The following is a 19,674-nucleotide window of genomic DNA, read 5'->3' as shown; positions in this document are numbered from 1 at the left end:
TCCACAGCCCCATGAAGACAAAATCGACCATGCAGCTATTGTCAGACCAGAAAAAAAAAAGTCTTCGCGGACCTACCAGAAATCTGGCTTTGGCAGAGGCAACTAAAGCTAAGAAAAACTTATCAGAAACAGTAGTTGTCCGCCATGAGAGCCCATGGGATACTTTTCGCCCTGTGTACAACTGCGATTTGGCCGGAAAGTCCTATTTAGCCATTTGCCACACATACCCTTATCGGCTTACTACTATTAGGGAGACAGCGCAAGTTGATCATGTTCTTGATATCCTCCAACAGTACCAGCATATAAATTTACTTTCCGCCCATGAATGTTTTCTCCATTTGTATTGTATCGCGCTTTTATGGTGTCGTGTGTTGTTCCCGCCCCGCTTTTAATTCATCCCTATTTCTTTTTTCTTTCTTTTTTTCTATCATTCACAATCCATGAAAAAGCTTCTTGCGCATGGCAAAATCATAAATAGAACATCTTCCTCATTAATGAGGTTATAGCGACGCTCACGTCAAAGTGGCTGCCAAATACCTATGATAGACATTATGTAAAATTTACTATCAACCCTTCTGGGCCCCGTCAAATAATTTAAGAACGCCAACTCCCAATATGCCCCCCACCAATTCATCATCCTCAAATTTAGGTAAGCATGATGACCTACCTACCTTTGGTCAATAGTGGCAGCCTAGAAGGTTTTACCAAATATATGGGTATATTGCCATCAAGCTTAGAATCTCAATTGTATCTGCCGTGCTTGCTGAGATTACACTATAGCGTGAGTAGATCCACACCCAAGATGAAGAGTTGAAGAGACTCCGAAAGGAGATACTCCATATTTAGCAGACAAATCGAAGCGCCGTCAACGATATGTTTACTGCTAACGATAACGAAAGAGCAAGACATAAGGACTAAGCTACGCATATCGAATCCCTCCATGTTATTGTTAAAGAGGAATAGTAGGATTACTGAAGTATCGAGGAGAAATTGGTGGCTCTGCAGCAGGAAATAGAAAACTTGAAATCTACTTGCTCGCAAGAGGTCGCTAAAGTCTCTCAATCAGCGAAGGATATCAGTACACTACAAGCCAATTTGAAAGAGAAGGACAAGATGATAGACCAAATGAAGACAGCTGGATCAAAATTAAAATCAATATTATCATCGGAGCAGAGAAAGACCGAAGATCTGGAAGCTGCCAATGCCTCAATGAACATAGAGTTGCAAACATTCGGAGTTCATACCAAAAAATTGGAAGATTTACCTGTCCAATCCTCTAACATCGATCAAAACTTTGTGTAAGGCAGGCCAGATGAATGCAACCATTCATAAATTGACTGTTTCCAGACTGCCAGATCGATTATCATCTCGCAGCAATCGCTGATCATAGCAGAACTTCCAATATCTCCACATGATAGTGCGGACTGCTCGCGAGTCCCACATCGTTCGGTCCGAAGCCGAGTGGGTGCTGAGGCTCTGGGCGCAGATCATCATAGATCATCGGATAGCAACAGTGGCGGAGTCAGCTCCCGCAGAATTTTCTTCTATTAAATCAGTTCGTCTACATTAGAACACTGGTTCCTTAGACTCCCAGCACCGACGTAAAGGATATGCTGATCCTAAAGCTTTAGACGAGAATCGCGACAGGCCTTTGCATTTGGCCATTCGATACCGAGTGCAAGGGCATAAGTATGATGACCCTTGGGTAACAGGCTACGAGAAATGAACATGCAATCTTGTCGTATGAGAATAGTCCAAAAAATTCCATGCGCTGCATGTCCATGTTTATCTACAGAATATCCTTACACTTAGCTGTCTTTCAGTAGATCGAAACCCGCTTAATACTTTCCATGAAGCTCTTGCGTCGGATTCGGACAACGCCGACGACTCCGTACACGATCAACTTCAAAAGCATGGCGCTGGAAAGCCATTTGATGCAAAAAAGTTGCTTCACACCAGTTGAATTTGAGTGGTTCTTCTCTAAGGTGAATGGCATCGAAACTGCTATGTGCCGCCCTGTCACTGCCGATCCTTCTCCAGATCCTGCTCAGAGCGATCTGAACGTTATCTGCCATTTGCTCTGGCCTTTGCTACCTCAGCATGTGCTTTCAATCGTGCTGCCATCTCCTCGCCCCCTCTCTCACTGAAGTGCAGGCCTAGATTCTTTCTCGTCTTCTCCGCGTTCATCCTACCTCTCTCAGACATCTCCTTCTCATACTCCTCCACCGCAACTCCAATATTATACAAATCACTTCTTGCTTTCGCCACCACACTCTCCTTCCTCCTCACAATCGCTTTCGCCAGATCCATTGCATCGGCCAACGCCACGTTGACTCCCACCCCGGCGAATGGCGTCATTAAATGCGCCGCATCGCCCAGCAGCGTAACACCAAGCTTGGACTTCCACTGGATTCCCACCGGGAGCATATAGAGCTTCCGCGGGATGAGCTCGTCCTTCGCAGAAAGGATAACCCGTTTCACGTCCGCGGAACAATCGCTCCAGTATTTATCAATCATCTCCTGGCGCGTCGTACCCTGAGAGTTCAAAAAATCAATTCCACAATCATCAAGCCACCCCTCAGGGACCCTGAGCGAAGCATATGCCCGCACCGCACCCGTTCCTTGCCGCTGACACTGCAGCGCCCTTCCTTCGTCAAACATGAAGCACGACCCTTTGCCGATATACTCACTTAACCACGGGTTCTGGGCGTCAACATCCAGCGCCCAGAGCTCGATGGTCGTGATACCGGAGTAAAACGGTCTCTCATGCGTCAGGAGCGGGCGCACTTTTGACCAGGCGCCGTCAGCGCCGACAAGCAGATCGATCGACGTATCTGTTGTGAAGTCCGCGAAAACGATGGTATGCTTCCCCCGTGTGGAGGGGTCTGGTTCCACGCGCATTATCTTCTTGCCCCATCTTACGGTCTCCTCTTCCAAGGAAGACAGCAGCATGTCGCGAAGCTTGACGCGGTCAATTTCGGGACGATCGCGGCCTTCGCCATCAAGTTCACTCTGAGTGGCTTGAGAGGTGACGATGGGGTTGTCGTCCCAGAGCACCGAACCGTCGGGTTTGATAAGCTTCATGGCCTCCCCTTCCGGACGCGAATGTTTCAGAAATTCATCATAGAGGCCGGCCGCTTTGAGCGCGGCTTGTCCGGCCCTGGGGTGCAAATCGAGAGTACCCCCTTGGTTGCGTACGTGAGGAGAGGGTTCGGCTTCGTAGATGATGCAGGGGATGGAATTAACTTGGAGAAGGCGGGCGAGGAGGAGACCAGAGGGACCAGCGCCAATGATAACAATCTTTGGGGCAGGCATCTTTAGAAGATTGTGAAGATGGTAAATGGGAAATGATCGTCGAGGACTATCGTGGACGAATGATTGTAACTGTAGGCTCTTTATTGAGTCCAACACGGGGAATTTGAACCAATTTATACCACGAGGCTACAAGCAACAATTGTCAAAGTGTTGCAAAAGTAACGCTTTTCCGCTCCATCTCGTCTGCTAGACCCGGCAAAGCCCCGAGGTATCGAACCCGCGAAGGATCTTAATCCTAGCAGCATTTAGCGCTGATCAGACCTTAGAAGATTGCTCAGAGTCCAGCAAGTGGCACGGTGTCCTTAGACTGATTAGGTTGCGCAGTTCCTTATTAGAGAGAACTTTCTTGTCGAGTCATTTGAGTTTAGCCAGTTGCTCTAGCTCTCTCAGTACGGCTGCCTTGTCAGAAATATCAGTGGGGTATGCAGCATATTCCAAATAACACTTAAACTAATTAGCGCTGACTGTACCTTTAAAAACTCTATTTTATGCCGTCTTCATGTGGAGCTTAGCCCTGTGGGACGCTGCTTAGTGCTTACGAGAGGCTCGTGTGGAGCCTCACAAGTTACCGCACTGAATGGGTTTGGCCATTTGAGTGTACCAACAGCAACGCTACTTTAGCAATAATTCCAATATTCAAGGTGTCAATCTTATTGTGATCTCCTGTAGTCGACAGAGAGGCTTGTGAGCCTTTCGCTTGAGATGAATGGCCACGTTCAAAACTATACGGCAAATGCAGTTACTGTCCCTTCCCGACAATAAACTGGATAAAACCGTCAGGTGTGAGGTGTTCCTGCTGTAGATGGGTGGAGCTATTAAAAAAATAAAATTAAGCAGCCCCTTCGCCCCGCCCCAGGGCCGCGGGCCTCTCCGCGGGCCTCTCCACGGGCCCAGGCTCAACCCCCACTAGCTAAAACTATATTTAGGAGATAGCATAGCACCACGTGTACTCGGAACAATGGAAGCTTTATTGACCCTAGAACTATAAGTACGCCCAACCTTTGTCCCATTCCATGCAAGCGTTGTTTCTAAGCCCTTGAATTGCATTGCTTCTGTGACATCCGCATTCATACTACTCAGTCATCTCATCATTACCTAATATATTTGAGAATGTCTGACTCACGCAAGACCCTTCTAATTACTGGCGCTACTGGAAAGCAAGGCGGCGCTCTCATTCAGAGCCTTCTCTCCGTCCCCGACATGGCTGGGTTCAATATCATTGCCGTAACGCGCGACATCACGAGCTCCCGCGCGCTGAAGCTTGGCGCGAACTTCAATGTGTCTGTTGTAGATGGAGACATCGGCCAGCCTGAAGCAATCTTCCAAAAAGTCGGGCCTGTGTGGGGGGTGTACAGTATGCAGATCAACTCGGACGCCGAGGAGAAGCAGGGCATGGCCATGGTCAATGCGGCGGTTGCTCATGGAGTGCGGCACTTCGTCTACTCGTCAGGTGATCGCGGCGGCCCTGAAAAGTCGCCTGTCAATCCTACAAAAGTCAAGAATTTCGCTGCCAAGTATTGCGTTGAGAAGCACTTGGTGGAGAGGGCCACAGTCAGCCCCCAACAGATGACATACACGATCCTACGGCCGGTAACGTTCTTCGAAAACCTCACTCCCGATATCCACGGGAAGGGCTTCGCGCGCATGTGGGAACAAATGGGAGACAAAAAGCTGCAGTTCGTGTCGACCGGGGATATTGGTCGGATTGCGGCCTACAGCTTTATGCATCCCTCTGACTATCGCAACACTGCCCTAACACTGGTAGGTGATGAGCTCACCCAAACCGAGGCTGAGGCTACATTCAAGGCTGTTGTGGGGTCCTCTATGCCCTTGGCTCCTTGTCCTGTGGCTTCTACGGTCAAGTTCTTGTTAAAGGGCACCGTGGGCGATATGTTTAATTGGTTTGAACGTGAAGGATACGGAGGTGATGTGGCTGCGTGCCGCCAGATGTACCCTGGGATGAAGGACTTCAATGCCTGGATTGAGGAAAACAAGGGGCAGTGGTTGCCTACCTAGCCCCTGTACTGCAGACCATAAGTGCGTACAATAACAAGCTTAGCTAAATACGTCCAGGATTAGGACAACTTAGTTATCTCTTGTTGTGTGTGGCTGCTCGTGATTGCCTGGCGAACTAGGTTGCACCCCCAGTTTGAGAGACCCAGCCCGTAGCGGTTGAAAACCAAAGTCTTTTGCGACGATCGATGCGCAATTAATTGACCGTTAATTTAATCAACGTCTTTTTTTCTTGCCTTCTGTTACATTGCACGCCTAGACCCAAGTGACCCAAATGACAGTTTAATTGTGGCTTCAACGCGGTCAACGGAAGAGAACGGCGAGCGGTGAAACCGCACTGTATTTTCAATAATCCAGGTATTGTAGAAAGGAGCTTGCAAAATCTGGGGGAAAGCTGCTGGTTAAACGAAGTTTTCATAGAATTATCTGCATTCAGTTTTTGATTCTAATGGATGGGGTTTTTCAACGTACATAGCAGTGTTCTACTCTCGCCTTTGAGCATGGATAACGAAAACGTGACCTGGTACAAGGTGCAAGTATAAAAAACTACTAATGTGTAGCAAAATTGAGACTACTCAGCTAGTTAGCCCCTTTGTTTTATTTCCTCTCTCCTTCAATTGCCTAAAAGTGACGCTTGAGGCCTAAAATTTGCATTATCATCGTCCCATGAGCGTCTTCTCTTTTTATTATTAATAATTCTTTTTTATCTATTAAATATATTTAAGCTAGGGATCTAGAGTTTATTAATATAGATTTTTTGTCCTAGGAAGTTTCTTATTCTTATTTTAAATAATATCTTTTTTTTATAGATTTTAGGAATATAGTTATTTCTTTATTACAAAAGATAATATCTTTCTTTAGTCTTCTTATTATATCTTAAGAAAAAACTTTTTAATCTATAGCCTAGGATCTTTAAAGGAGTTAGATTTAAGAGATAAATAATAAATAAATACTATTCTTTTAATAAGATAGAGGGAGGATAAAGCCTTTTTTATAGGTTGAATCATAGTATATAGTATATAATATTATAATAACTATTTTAAACTATATAATTTTGAATAGTATGATCTATCTTACTTTAATTTGGTTGGAGTTAGTGGGTTAGATTTTTAACCTAAGATAACCTTAAGAATAAGATCTTATATGTAAAATTATATACTAGTTTATATAGAATAGTTAATCTTGCGGGGTATATTCTTTTTGGGTATAGTCTAATATTGAAGGAAAAGGGTACTACTTGTAAGTAAGTAGCGGTAGTGTGATTATAGAGCTATCACTGAGTATCTCTTAATGATTACTGATCTACTATCTAGCTATTACTGAGTATCTATGGTTGGTTACTGATTGATTATATAAGTGTACCGACCTGATCACTGAGTATAAGCCTGTTCTGATATTTACTTACTGAGCCTAAGCCTGATCAACCTTATTAAAGCGGTGGTAGCCCAGACAGGAAAGCCCCACCCGGCGGACAAAATCCTGTGTATATAGGTGTATATATGGCGTATTATTGAGTAAGGCTGATGGGAATGGGTTCAGCCGCGGTGGGGAATCCTACTAGTGGGCTATATATAGCGCCCACCAGGGACAATCTTTGACCTGAATTTGGCGCTATAAATCTTTCCCGCCTACTACTAGTAGTACACCTGGCACCCTTATCTGTACCGTGAGCTCTACATCAACAGAAAGACAATTGGGAAGAGAAAGGCAAATGAAGAATTGGCTTTTATAAATACCTTAGATTATTGTAGTAAGGTTATTTGAAAAGAAAAGAGCTTATATCTTAAACTTGAACATATAGTATCTTAAGATACAGGGCCTGTACAATTGGACTACATACTAGGTATCGGAATTTTCACATCACAATAGTATTATCATCTTCCCATATCCAAGCTATTTGTCAGAGTAGCCCTATAGAAATGCCTTTCTGGACATGTTAGTGCGTTGACCTCTATCATTATGGAGGCATACGAGAGATTTAGGATGTGAAGGAGCAACTTGAAGGTAAGGCATAAGCCTGAGACACGAGGCATTGAAGGGGGTGTTTAGGCAACCCAGGATGTTGAACACTGGGAGAAGCGCCTTCAAGCCAGCTTACTTACCAAATTACAACTCACGAGGATCCGCTGCAACACTGCGTGCTGGAAATGACACATGAGGCAAGATTTTATGGATGGGCTCCAATGAGACATAGTATTGTAAATGTTATGACATGTATAGTAGATTAGCGATAGTTGCCATTTCGGCTCAGCTGCCGGGCGTTAATGAATTGTGTATGTGTGTGTGTGTGTGTGTGTGTGTACCCGAGAATTTGAGACGAGCAGCAATGATAGAGCAGAGAATGGTCGCGTTCGCCCGGGAAGCATTGAAATTGCTGAGAGATGTATTATCTCAGGTCGAGATTCCATCTCTTTAAAATAACTTGAATGATGGACTTCCTTTCACTGCTAGATATGGGGCAAAGGAAACTCACTACCAGTCTTAGTAAATACGCCACACTGGCAGATGTGGAGGAAAGGGCTTCTCGTCCACTCAATTGTACTTAAGCGACAAGACATACTTAGTGAACGGGGTCGGGTGAAAGCGACTTGAAGGTGATAATATCATGAGGTTCCCACATAGTAGGCACTCTGACCTTGGGTCGTCCTAAGCTATAATTACTAGTACTAACTTTCCATCCTGACCTAGTCTGTTATAAGAAAACATACCTGGAAGCTAGTCGAAGAAGCTTGGAAAGAGAAACGCACGTACCGCTTCTCTAGTTCTGAAACGGACAAGCATGGCCCCAGGGGTCTTTGGCCCCCGAGCTTGAGCCGCAGCCCTGGGCAACAACGACAGCAGAAGAGGGGCTGTGTTAGTTAGATGTTTCAGGATTAATAATTGCTTTCCCTCTAGTTAATAGAATTGACGTTCTGACTCCAATCTTCTTTCTACCATCCACCCTCAGACATCTTCCACATATCTGCCAAACCGGGTAACCTACTCCGACCTCAATCGGCGTATCAGTGAAAGAATATCGTATTAACAGCTTTTGTCGAAGATGCATCTCATGTCCGTTCCTTGCCTATTGGAACTTCCACACTTGACATATGAAGCTGACAAGCCCTCAGGATATTGTTATTCACCCTGGGAATCTGGTGCTCATACTGGTACTGGAGTCACAAGATACACCCCTCGGCTGAGGAACATGTCCTGAATCGCCGTATAAAGAGGCTAACGAATCTCGTCTTTGGTGGCATCGCCTTTTGTTCGGCGTGGGAGGTTCATCTTATCTGCCGCGACCCTCAGCTATTCGATAAAGATATGACATACACTGCGAGGCTTTGGCTGACTCTTTCTTTTAACTTTAATCCTTCCCTTGTTATTCCTTTTTGCATTTTGTGGATTAGAGGTAATATGCTGCGAACGACCCGGCTTGCGACATCCCAGGTAAGAAACTAACCAAAAAATTCCCGTTTTTGAAATGATTTCCGTCTTCCATTTTTCGCTATGTTTTTGCGGTTTCTCTCAGCTGCCGAGACTAATATAATATTCGCAAAGTCCACTGAATCAAAGACAACACTCTTGCCGACAACATCTCCTTCCCAGTACGATACATCGGCTCAGCAACTTTCGCGACCCTGGTATATCCTAAAAATTGTGAGGGACTGGTGTCTCGTGATCCATAAGATGTATGTTTGGACAAACTACCTAGTTTTATCAAGCTGAAGTGCCATACTAATATCTATCTCCAGATTGATGCATTGCGCTTTGATTATCCCTCCTACGTATTACTTTACTTGCCACGTCATTCAGGGGTCTACGATATTCCCAAGGGAAGACGAAGTTGACACATATGCCGGGCCAGCTCTAATGATGGTCATTATTTTTGCAACCCTGGCCATTATTTTTTCGGGGATTTATCTTTTGACCTCTATATGCGCTCTTTACGCTGCAATTAAGCAACGGATAATGGCCAGGCACTGAGTATTGTTCGTCGATACACCAACTGGGACCAGGATTCGCGCGCGATTCTTGTCAGTGCGTATCACTCGAAGAGGATGAAGCGCAACCAACAGTGGACTCATTGCCAGAAATTATACTCTGTGATGATTACGGCAAAGTTGACACGCAATGTAGCGCAGAGGATCAATATTTTTGACATTTCTTGAGTACGCTTATTCATTAAATAGATAAAGGCTAAGATCCCAATTATAGCAATGGCACCCACTGCAACACCGATACTGATCCCTGCTTTAGCGCCACCGCCGAGGAAATGATTAGATGAGGATTTCTCCGATGAAGAAGTTGAGGTAGCTGTTGCAGATGCGATATTCACTCCCAGCATATTTTCGGCCGTTACAGGCATAGTATGTACGGATGGAGCTGTGGTGTTGGTTATGAATTCTGACCCGTTTTTATAATAAATATACGTAACCGTCTCATGAATCACCATCGGTGAGCACGCTGTAATGGTCGCATCACCCCATTCAGTTCCTACTAATAAACTATAGCCTTTATTTTGTACAATCAGTATGCTTTCCGATAAGCAACAGCGCTGTAAATCACCTACGACGGACAGCAGACTGTGGTAGAACTGGACGAAGTCCCGACTTCCGTATGAACCTCAAACCACTGGCATGACCCGGGACAACTGAAAAGACCATATTCAACGACCATGAATCGTGGGTTTATTACCTCCATCCGATAAGCCATTTCCGCCTCTGGTGGCACACAGCTGATAATTATATTGTAAATTACTCCATGTTCGGGAGCATATGCCACTAGGTAGTCGAGGGTAGCGGAGCCGTAGGTGTTATAGCCGGTTCCACCTAAGTACAGACTGGAGCAGGAAGCTAGTGCGGTCCATGGAGTTGTAAATGGGATATAAGATGTTGTGGTACTACTGACTGTCTGAGGCACAGATCCGATGGTCGAATCTGACAGGGGTTGCAGCCAAGGGATTTAGATAAAGAATGCAAATACGCGAGGGAAAAAAGAGGGAAGAAAAAGAAAACAATTGATTGAGGCGTAGCTGGGGCCAAACTGGGGCCAACTTGAACAGGGGGCCCTTGGCGTCTTCTCCAACCTTTGGAAGATATTTCTTATACTTTCTTTTAGATATTTTGCTACTATATAGTACTGTTATCTTACGTTGACCGGAAATAATATAGATATTTTGGTAGGTGTTTTTCTGCACATTTCTGATATAGGTACTAGGATCCTCCTCTTCAGTAGATAATTCCTATAAACTAATTACTCTCGACGACGAGGCACCTCTTCCGAGAACTCCTTAGCCGAATACTCATGTTCTCCTCGTCTGGCAATCTCCTCATTCCACTCAGCACTCTCATGCGACCCGAAAGCCCGATCAACGGTCGCATTAAGCGCACCACGCAGCGACTCTCCCGCGCCCTATACAGAATTAGTTTAGTCTAGTCAATCCAAGCCAAACCAAGGCGAGCCCCAAGTACTGCCTCATAGCCGCTCGGCCCGGAAAAAAAACTTTAAACTTAAATAGCTTAGCTTAAGTAAAGGGTATTGGGAATCTCACATGAATTCTAGCAGCAACACCATTAATACCCCCACCTAGATGTTCACTCATCTTATGTGATCGAGATTTCTGTGCCTTTTCGAATTCCCGCTCCATTTTTACTCGGTCGGCTGTACTTGGTGCGTGACTGATACGATCGTCTCCGGCAGGCGCATCGTAGCCCTTTGTAGGCGTGATGGGACGGTAATGTTCTTGTTCTTGTCCATGTTCTGTCCCCTTCTTATGTGGATGGGAGCTACTAGCTGATGGAATCTTGTATCCAGCTCCAGTGGCAGAGTTGTACCCTGTAGTAGCGGGATCGTACTGGTTGCGCTGGTCTCTGGAGATAGAGGGAACGCCGGGGGCACCGGTTGAGGAGCCTGAGCGTATTGATTTACGAGTTTCAGAGGTCATTGTGATCGGTATATATAAGTGAACTGGATAGTATATGTCACAATAAAATAAAATATGAAATATGTACAGAGAGACAAACAATTCGAGGTTTTAATTCGGTTGAGGCGAAAGAGTACAGTGTAGTTCATGTCGTGACGTCATGCTGAACGCAAAGTGGAAATCTGGGGAAAAGGGAAAAAAAAGCTCCAGCAATACGGGGTATACTGTTAGAAAGGACATAATGGGACTTTTACAAAGACTAGGAACTTCTATCTTCCAGTTGTATATCCTTGAATCCAGATGAACTCTGATTACTCAAGCAACCTGATTGTGCCGAGGTCCAATTAATTTCTTCATGGAGCATTTCCTAATCTGGGGCGACTCCGAATCCTACTTCTCCAAAGATCCTTCGATCCGTCATCTTTATTTTCTTTTCTTTTTCTCCTCCCCTACCCCTTTCTCTGAACTAACTTGAACTATCTTCTCTATAACCTCCCGAATCCTCTAGCCAGCCATATCCCCATCCCATCAACAAAATGTCCAACAAACAAATCCTCTACAACAAAACCCCCACACCATCAATCGACCCAACCCTCAACACAGGCACATTCCGCCTAAACACCATCCCAATCCCCCAAGATGTCCCCCCAAACAACCTCCTCGTCCGAACACACTACCTCTCCCTCGACCCCGCAATGCGCCAATGGCTAACAGCCAAACGTTCATACATCGCCCCCGTCGCCCTAAACGCAATAATGCGCGGCCAAGCCATCGCCCAGATCCTCAAAGTCGGATCCACCCTCAGCCCCAAATACAAAGTCGGCGAATGGGTCGTAGCCGGAACAGGATGGCAAGAATACGCCCTAGTCACCGAGAAAGAGGTTGAAAAAGTCACACTTCCACCTGGTGGCAGGCCTACGGATGCTATGTCGGTCCTAGGCATGACGGGGTTAACGGCTTATTTCGGTATGGTGGAGGTTGGAAAGCCGAAGGAAGGCGATACGGTTGTTGTTTCTGGTGCTGCGGGTGCGACGGGGAGTATTGCGGGACAGATTGCTAAGATTAAGGGTGCAAAGAGGGTTATTGGGTTAGCGGGGAGTGAGGAGAAGTGTCGGTTTTTGGTTGAGGAGTTGGGATTTGATGCTGCGGTTAATTATAAGGATGCGCAATGGAAGAAGAAGCTCAAGGAGGTGACGCCGGAGTATATTGATGTGTTTTTTGATAATACTGGTGGTGAGATTTTGGATGCTTGTCTTGCTAGGGCGGCGAGGGATTCGAGATTCGTTATCTGTGGTGCTATTAGTCAGTATAATGCTGCGAAGCCGCAGGGGCCTACGAGCTTTATGCAGGTTATTGTGAGTTATGCTTCTGTTTTTCGATCTTGGTCTTGTTTTCTGTCCAGGGACTTTGTGCTTATCTAATGTATAGGCGCAACGGGTTACTATCAAGGGTTTCATCGTTTTCGACTTCGTGAAGCAGTATCGGTCTGCGTTGCAGGAGCTGGCCTCCTGGCTTGTGGAGGGTAAGCTCAAGCGTAAGGAACATATTGTTCTGGGTGGATTGGAAGGAGCTCCTCAGGGTCTTGTTGATCTGTATGCTGGTGCGAATACGGGCAAGATGATGGTGGAGGTTGCTCCGATGAGCGAGGCATTAGGACCCAAGTCTAAGCTGTGAGATACCAGGCAGTGTATAGTGATGGGCCTGATAGAAGTCTGTAATTTGTGTATATGTACATAAGCTTTTTCGACTTTGTTGAATTGAAGCGACATGAAATGCAGTCCACGGTATTCTCACGTAACTTCATATCTAAGAATATTCATTCAATCTAATATCACAATAGAAAGAAAAGGAGAAGAATCTCAGTACCCCACTTCACCAGCCTCACAAACCTCAACCCGACTTATCCATTCAGATTCCAACATCTGCACCGCAGTAATCCGCTTCCTAGCAACAGGATGTAACATTCCATAAATCGCATTTCGTCGCCTCTATAAAAAGAATAATTAGAAAAACCCTTAAAACAAATTCTTATCCCGATCCAGATCTAAACATAAAGGGGAAAACATACCCTCCCCAACGCCTCAATAGGCGGATACCCATCCTCAGACCTCCTCCCATTCAAATACTCCAAATACCGCGGATCCTCACCCATCGGCCTCACAGTCCTCCACGCCAAACGCCCCGTAATAAGCGCTAAGTAAATAATAGCAGTACCCCAGATATCCGCCGGACGAGGATCATTATCCTCTTCATCTGAGTGCTCTCGTAATTTGGACGCAGTATGCGCAGTATGGGAGCGACACTTGAATCCTTCAGGAGGAATATAAGGTAAACTCATACCTGGAAAGGAGGCCGTGGAACAGGTATTTGCCACGTCTATTGGGCGGGAGATATTTGCATTGGTGGGAGGTGTACGAGATGAAGAACCGAATAGCCAGGGTAGTGAGAATGACCAGGGAGCCGAAGATGAAGAATGAGATGGAGTTGAAGTATAAGTTGAGGTTGAAGGATAAGAGTGTGAACGAGGACGAAAAGATTCATCTGTAGCTGTAGCTGTAGCACAGGTAGACCATAAACGACGAATATGGCCATCACCAAAGCCAGCGAGCTTTACTGCGCCGTGCTCTGTAAGCAAAATTGTTTCGAGACGGATGTCGCGATGCGCTGTATCATGAGCGTGGAGGAATGAGAGCGCGCGAAGGATTTGAGCTGTTATACAGTCTGCTTCTGTTTTTGGGAGAGTTGAGCCGGAGCGGGAGATGAGTTCGTGAAGATCTCCGCCTGCGCAGAAGGGCATGACGAGACAGAGCTCTTGACGTTCGTTGTGGAGAAGGTCGATTATTGAGAGGATGTTTGGATGGGTGGGGTGGAGACTTGAGATGGATGATTCAGAGCAGGAGAAGGAGGAGGGTGTGAATGCATCCGCATGTGGTGTATTATGATGTGATGAGTTGAAGATATTGTATCGGTAGACTTTGACAGCGACGAGGTGAGAAGATTTTGATTTTGATTTTGAGTCAGAGATAGAGCTGGGTTTTGGAGATATGGATGTCTTGTTTTGATGTAAGCGGACTGTACTATTGGTGCCGTAGTGTAGGATGTCCAGGCAGCGACCATATTTGTCTGTAAAGGGAAGACAAGGCTCTAGCACTGGGACATCAATTTGGGGCTGGTTTGATTCCGATCCTGTTATTTCTGATTCTGATCCTGTCGTAATTTCTGACCTCATCAATGGCCGTTCTTCAGTTGGGATAGATGCAAGTGGTAGACTGGGCTTTCTAAACACGGGCCAGCCGCGCTTTGCGACGCCTGCCCCGGCGTCATGGGCATCGTGAGAGGATTCATAAGCCCGAGACCATTTCGCATGCGTCACGTAGTGATGGTGGGTGATCTGGTCCGAGGGGCCATCGTGCACGGCGACAGCGGTCCAAGAGTCTGGGAGGCGGCGAGTATCCTTCATAGACAGCTAGTGGATAACTAGTGAGATGTACGGTGGTAGGAAAAAGAAAAGAAGAGGGAAGAAAGTCAAAAAGAGGATTTAATTTGATTAAGAAAAAAGCAAGCAATAAGGTGAATTCAAGTCGGGTCAAGTAAAGTTAAAGGTAAAGGATGGGACAGTTTATGCCTGGCTTAATGCGGTGGGCGGGCTCTTATAGATATGGATGCTTTCCCCTAGTCTTTTGAAGTGTATGAACCATTGAGTAGAAAGAGGGAAATCCAAGAAAAAGAATAAACAAGAAAGAAGAAAGAATAAAGGATATTGAATGTTTGCGTCAGAAGGATTAGATACAGCGTGGAAGAATCAAGATACTCGATACTAGATACGAGGAGTAGAGTGATGGAAGAGTATATAGTAGGGAAAATGCCGCGATTGGACCAAGCAAACCGCTCACGATGATCGCATCTGCTAGTAGAACAACCCGTGGCTGAGCGATTTATCTCCGTCAAAGAAACAGAAATGGCAAATCCATTTTAATTTAGTAATAGTAATCTGGAAAAATTTTCATTGAAATTTTCATAAATCATTAGCCCGTGAAATTGGGGGCCTGGGGTATTGGGAGGGGAAAAGGGTCAGAGTCGCACTACAAGTAGGTAGAATCGGTGGTGAGGAAAAATCGCGCATGCCCTAGGTGAAAGGACAACCACAACCACGGTGGACGCTTGCGGGGTGGCTATGCCAAACCGAAATTACAATTACATGCGCCATTTTCATGACGGTCACTATGATGTACGCTCATTAATTTTTTTTCCGTCTTTTTCTAGAGTCGGTTCTCTCTTCCCAAGGAACTCGACAGAAAGGAGGCACTGAAAACTCAAATTTTAGGGCTGAAGAACTGGCTAGAAGTGGTTATGGTATGGTTCTGGTTCTACCAGGGGGATTAATGATTGGGTGTGGGAAGCTTTAGAATGTAATATTACGGTATGGAGTGGTATATCGTAAGGTGGAGTGACAGCGGACAGTTTGGAAACTAGTACGGAGTAGAACTCATCCTGCTCTCATCATCGTGGACTTGCCTAGCTGAATTCACCTAAGTCGCTGATATGAGAGATTTGTTGGTCAATGCCAATGATACTTTACGTATTTGGTATTTGTACCTGCTATCTGGATCCATACTATATGCGCGTCTTTTTTGCTACCCTTACCCTGATCTAGCATGGATCCACCTTCCTAGAAGCTATGTAGACACAAACCCTCTACTCCCTCGTGGCTACAGTCGCGTGGCGCCGATTGCATCGGTGTCATAGCCTGCCTATCATTTGATTTTTCTCGTAAAAGATCCGTCGATCGTCTCTCTTTCCTCTTTCGTCAGGTGGTGGCCTCCAGGATAGACCAGCTCCATCTGGGTTAGCTGATATCTGCTTAAACTACATAAGAAGGTCGCACACATCTATCTTTTTCCCTTTTCTTTCCTCATATCCTCTTCGTTTCATTATATATTACCTTCTTCAATCGTGTGACTCGCTTCCGGTTTCCTTACAGTGTCTTTGGTGTTTGGCTGTCTGCCTAATCCCTCTCCCTCACTCCCCTCCGTTCTTCATCTACTCCGATCGCCAAAAGAAAGAGAGAGAAAAAAAGGCACTAGAATGCAGCCCATCTCTTCCCACGACGAGCCTGACATGGCTGTCGAGCCTGAAGATGATACCGTGGAGGATACCATGGCGGGGGATGTCATCGCGGAAGACAATGAGCGCATGGGTCGCAGTCAGCGCATCACCTTTGAAGATTCCGAGACCACCGATGTCGAAGGCGTGCGTTCCATCTACCAACCAGCTCAGTTCGGACGTACCCGCTCTATGAGTCGTGACAGCACCCACAGCAACTCCGGCAATACTGGCATCCCCATCGAATTCCGTACTCTCTCCATCCAGATATCCGAGTCCCAGACTCGTCCTAAAGAAGTCGTCCATGAACCACCCAAGGACAAAGTCCCTAACCAAGACTACTTCGAGAGCCTGGACTTCCACAACATCCCACAAGACAAGATCTGCCAGGAGTTCAATGTGGACCCACGATTTGGTCTCAGTGTTGAATCAGCTGCAATGCGTCTGCAACGAGATGGCAAGAATGTCATCTCCCACCATCGCGAGAACTACCTCAAAAAGATTTTCTTCTATGTCTTTGGTGGTTTCTGCTCCGTCCTCTGGGTCGGTGTCATTATCTTCTTTATCTGCTGGCAGCCACTGAGCAATCCGCCTTCGCCTACCAATCTTGCCATGGCTATTCTTATTATAATTGTTATTACCCTCCAGGCCAGTTTCTCGGCTTTCCAAGACTGGTCAACCAAGCGAGTGATGAATTCGATTTTGAACCTTCTCCCTGCTGAGGCTCTCGTTTTGCGCGATGGAAAGCAAATGCGTCTCCCAGCTACAGAGCTGGTGGCCGGTGACATCGTGCAGATCAGTGTGGGGAATAAAGTCCCCGCCGATATGCGTCTGCTTCAAACCTCCGGAGATATTCGATTTGATCGTGCGATCCTTACTGGCGAGTCTGACGAAATTGATGGTGCCACTGATGTTACCGATGCGAACTTTCTGGAAACTCGAAACATCGCTATGATGGGAACTCTGGTCACAAACGGCAATGCTACTGGCATAGTAGTACTTACAGGCAGCTCTTCGGTTATGGGCCGTATTGCTAAAATGACAGCTGGTGTCAAGCAGAAGCCAACCCTAATTCAGAAGGAAATCAACCGATTTGTTATGATCATCGTTGCTATGACTGTTGTTCTCGCTTTGCTCATCCTCTTCACTTGGCTCGGATGGCTTCGCAAAGATCATCCTAGCTACATGAGCGTGGTAGCAATGTTGAACAATGTTATGGGCTGCGTGGTTGCCTTTATCCCAGAGGGTGTTCCTGTTGGCGTTGCGTTGACGCTCATGATGATCGCCCGTCGCATGAAGCAGACAAATATTCTGCCTAAGGGATTGGCTACAGTCGAAACACTGGGTTGTGTTAATGTTATCTGCTCGGACAAGACTGGAACACTGACTCAAAACCGGATGTACGTCAAGTCACTTGGTATGGTGGACTGGGAATACAGCATCGACGATTTAGTGCCTGGCATGGAATCTTCAGAGGGGTTGAAAAATTTTATTCGCGCGTCTGTTCTCTGCAATGATGCTACTTTCGACCCGGAGACCCTGAGCCTGCCCATTTATGAGCGTTCTGTCAACGGAAACGCTACCGACGCAGCTGTCCTACGACTCGCTGATAGCGTTGGCGCTACCTCGGCAATGAACCTTGATCCTTATGAACGTGTCCACCAAATTCCTTTCAACTCCAAAAACAAATGGATGCTTACCATGCACCGGGATCCTGCTTCAACAAAGGAATACATACTGTACGTCAAAGGTGCACCGGACGTTTTATTGGGTCGCTGTTCAACCTACTGGTCTGCTGTCGATAATGCCATTCGACCACTTGATACCCATGCCAGACAGAAACTCTCCGATTTCCAAGCCAAACTCTCGCGCCGCGCTGAGCGTGTCATTATTCTTTGCCAGCGCCGTTATACCCCCCAGCACCCCCTGGGAACTAATGGATTTAACGATGAAATGCTTGAATCCGGTCCTCAAGACTTAACTGTTCTTGGTATCTTCGGCATTATTGATCCACCACGACCGGAAACTGCCCAAACTGTCGCAGCATGCCGACGTGCGGGTATTCGATTCTTCATGGTCACTGGCGACTTTGGACTGACCGCTGCGGCCATCGCCCGGGACATCGGCATCTTTGAAGGAGAAGCTGAACCAGATACCATCACTGATCTCCGCGAAGGCTTTTCCAAGGAAAAGTCCATCCCCTCTCGACGCAGCTTGCTTCTTGAAGGTACCAGTCTTTCATCCCTGAGTCACGAAGAATGGTCTACAGTTTGCGAGTATGAAGAAATCGTCTTTGCACGTACCAGTCCAGAACAAAAGCTCCGCATCGTCTCAGAGCTCCAAGCAAAAGGAAACTACGTCGCCGTAACAGGTGACGGTGTGAATGATGCCCCAGCCCTCCGCGCCGCTGACGTAGGAGTCGCAATTGGAGGCGGCAGCGACGTTGCCATCGAAGCAGCCGACCTCGTCTTACTCGATCGATTCGATTCGATAATCGAAGCAATTCGTCTCGGCCGTCTAGTCTTCCAGAACCTCCAAAAAGTCATCGCCTACCTTCTGCCAGCCGGTAGTTTCTCTGAAATCTGGCCCGTGTTAATGAACGTCTTCTTCGGCTGCCCCTCACCACTTTCCTCATTCCTCATGATCGTCATCTGTGTCTTTACCGATCTCTTCAACTCCCTCTCACTCATAATGGAGAAAGAAGAATTCGACCTGCTTAGCATTCCCCCTCGAAACCCTCGCAAAGACCACCTGATTAATCTACGCATCTACGGACAAGCCTACCTCTTTGTCGGTGTCATGGAAGCCTTCGCCGCACACGCAATGTTCTTCGTATACATGTACGACGCAGCAGGTATCCCATTTCATGATCTCATTTTCTCCTTTGAAAAATACTCCGATGGATTCCACGGCTACACAATGGATCAACTGAATCATTTCAATTACGTCGGTCAGTGCGTCTACTTCGTTACATTGGTGATTATGCAATGGGGAAACATTCTCTCTGTTCGGAGTAAACGCATGTCTCTTCTTCAGGCGGATCCTGTTCGTCCTGCTCGTCGCAATCCATGGCTTCCTCTTGCTATGATTATTTCTCTTGTTATTGCTATATTTGTTACTGAGGAACCTGGGCTTCAAAGGTTGTTCCTTACTGCATCGGTGCCTATCAAGTACTGGCTTCTGCCGTTAGCGTTAGCACTGGGTGTTCTTGTTATGGATGAGCTGCGGAAGGTTCTTGTGCGGTTGTTCCCTAATGGTCCTGTGGCGTGGATTTCTTGGTGAGAGATGGAATTTTGAAATGAGATAATGACTTCAAATCATGATGCATACAAAAGCGA

The 19,674-nt window shown here is 46.3% G+C and overlaps 7 protein-coding genes across 7 annotated transcripts; 3 read left to right on the top strand and 4 right to left on the bottom strand.

Annotated features, from left to right (window-relative positions):
• Positions 1–2,064: 2,064 nt before the first annotated feature.
• Positions 2,065–3,315, bottom strand: N7478_001105 (FAD-dependent oxidoreductase; the record flags this gene model as incomplete). Its single annotated transcript, XM_056917320.1, has 1 exon — positions 2,065–3,315. The coding sequence occupies one exon, from the start codon at positions 3,313–3,315 to the stop codon at positions 2,065–2,067; it is 1,251 nt and encodes a 416-aa protein (XP_056785200.1).
• Positions 3,316–4,425: 1,110 nt separating this feature from the next.
• On the top strand, positions 4,426–5,331 carry N7478_001104 (uncharacterized protein; the record flags this gene model as incomplete). The annotated part of the gene is made up of 1 exon (XM_056917319.1): positions 4,426–5,331. The coding sequence occupies one exon, from the start codon at positions 4,426–4,428 to the stop codon at positions 5,329–5,331; it is 906 nt and encodes a 301-aa protein (XP_056785199.1).
• A 4,060-nt stretch (positions 5,332–9,391) lies between these two features.
• N7478_001103 (uncharacterized protein) lies at positions 9,392–9,676 on the bottom strand (the record flags this gene model as incomplete). The annotated part of the gene is made up of 1 exon (XM_056917318.1): positions 9,392–9,676. One exon carries the CDS (start codon positions 9,674–9,676, stop codon positions 9,392–9,394), a length of 285 nt encoding a protein of 94 aa, XP_056785198.1.
• An 887-nt stretch (positions 9,677–10,563) lies between these two features.
• dprC lies at positions 10,564–11,254 on the bottom strand (the record flags this gene model as incomplete). Its single annotated transcript, XM_056917317.1, has 2 exons — positions 10,564–10,722; positions 10,862–11,254. The coding sequence occupies 2 exons, from the start codon at positions 11,252–11,254 to the stop codon at positions 10,564–10,566; spliced, it is 552 nt and encodes a 183-aa protein (XP_056785197.1).
• A 515-nt stretch (positions 11,255–11,769) lies between these two features.
• Positions 11,770–12,907, top strand: N7478_001101 (MDR family NADP-dependent oxidoreductase; the record flags this gene model as incomplete). Its single annotated transcript, XM_056917316.1, has 2 exons — positions 11,770–12,588; positions 12,662–12,907. The coding sequence occupies 2 exons, from the start codon at positions 11,770–11,772 to the stop codon at positions 12,905–12,907; spliced, it is 1,065 nt and encodes a 354-aa protein (XP_056785196.1).
• A 185-nt stretch (positions 12,908–13,092) lies between these two features.
• On the bottom strand, positions 13,093–14,693 carry N7478_001100 (uncharacterized protein; the record flags this gene model as incomplete). The annotated part of the gene is made up of 2 exons (XM_056917315.1): positions 13,093–13,221; positions 13,302–14,693. 2 exons carry the CDS (start codon positions 14,691–14,693, stop codon positions 13,093–13,095), a joined length of 1,521 nt encoding a protein of 506 aa, XP_056785195.1.
• A 1,625-nt stretch (positions 14,694–16,318) lies between these two features.
• On the top strand, positions 16,319–19,618 carry N7478_001099 (cation-translocating P-type ATPase; the record flags this gene model as incomplete). The annotated part of the gene is made up of 1 exon (XM_056917314.1): positions 16,319–19,618. One exon carries the CDS (start codon positions 16,319–16,321, stop codon positions 19,616–19,618), a length of 3,300 nt encoding a protein of 1,099 aa, XP_056785194.1.
• Between the last annotated feature and the right edge of the window lie 56 nt (positions 19,619–19,674).

Source organism: Penicillium angulare (assembly GCF_028827245.1).
Source record: "Penicillium angulare strain IBT 27051 chromosome Unknown utg000001l_segment0_segment0, whole genome shotgun sequence".
Taxonomy (NCBI): Eukaryota; Fungi; Ascomycota; class Eurotiomycetes; order Eurotiales; family Aspergillaceae; genus Penicillium; species Penicillium angulare.
Note: the sequence above shows the minus strand (reverse complement) of the source record. Positions and strands in the feature narration are given on the sequence as shown.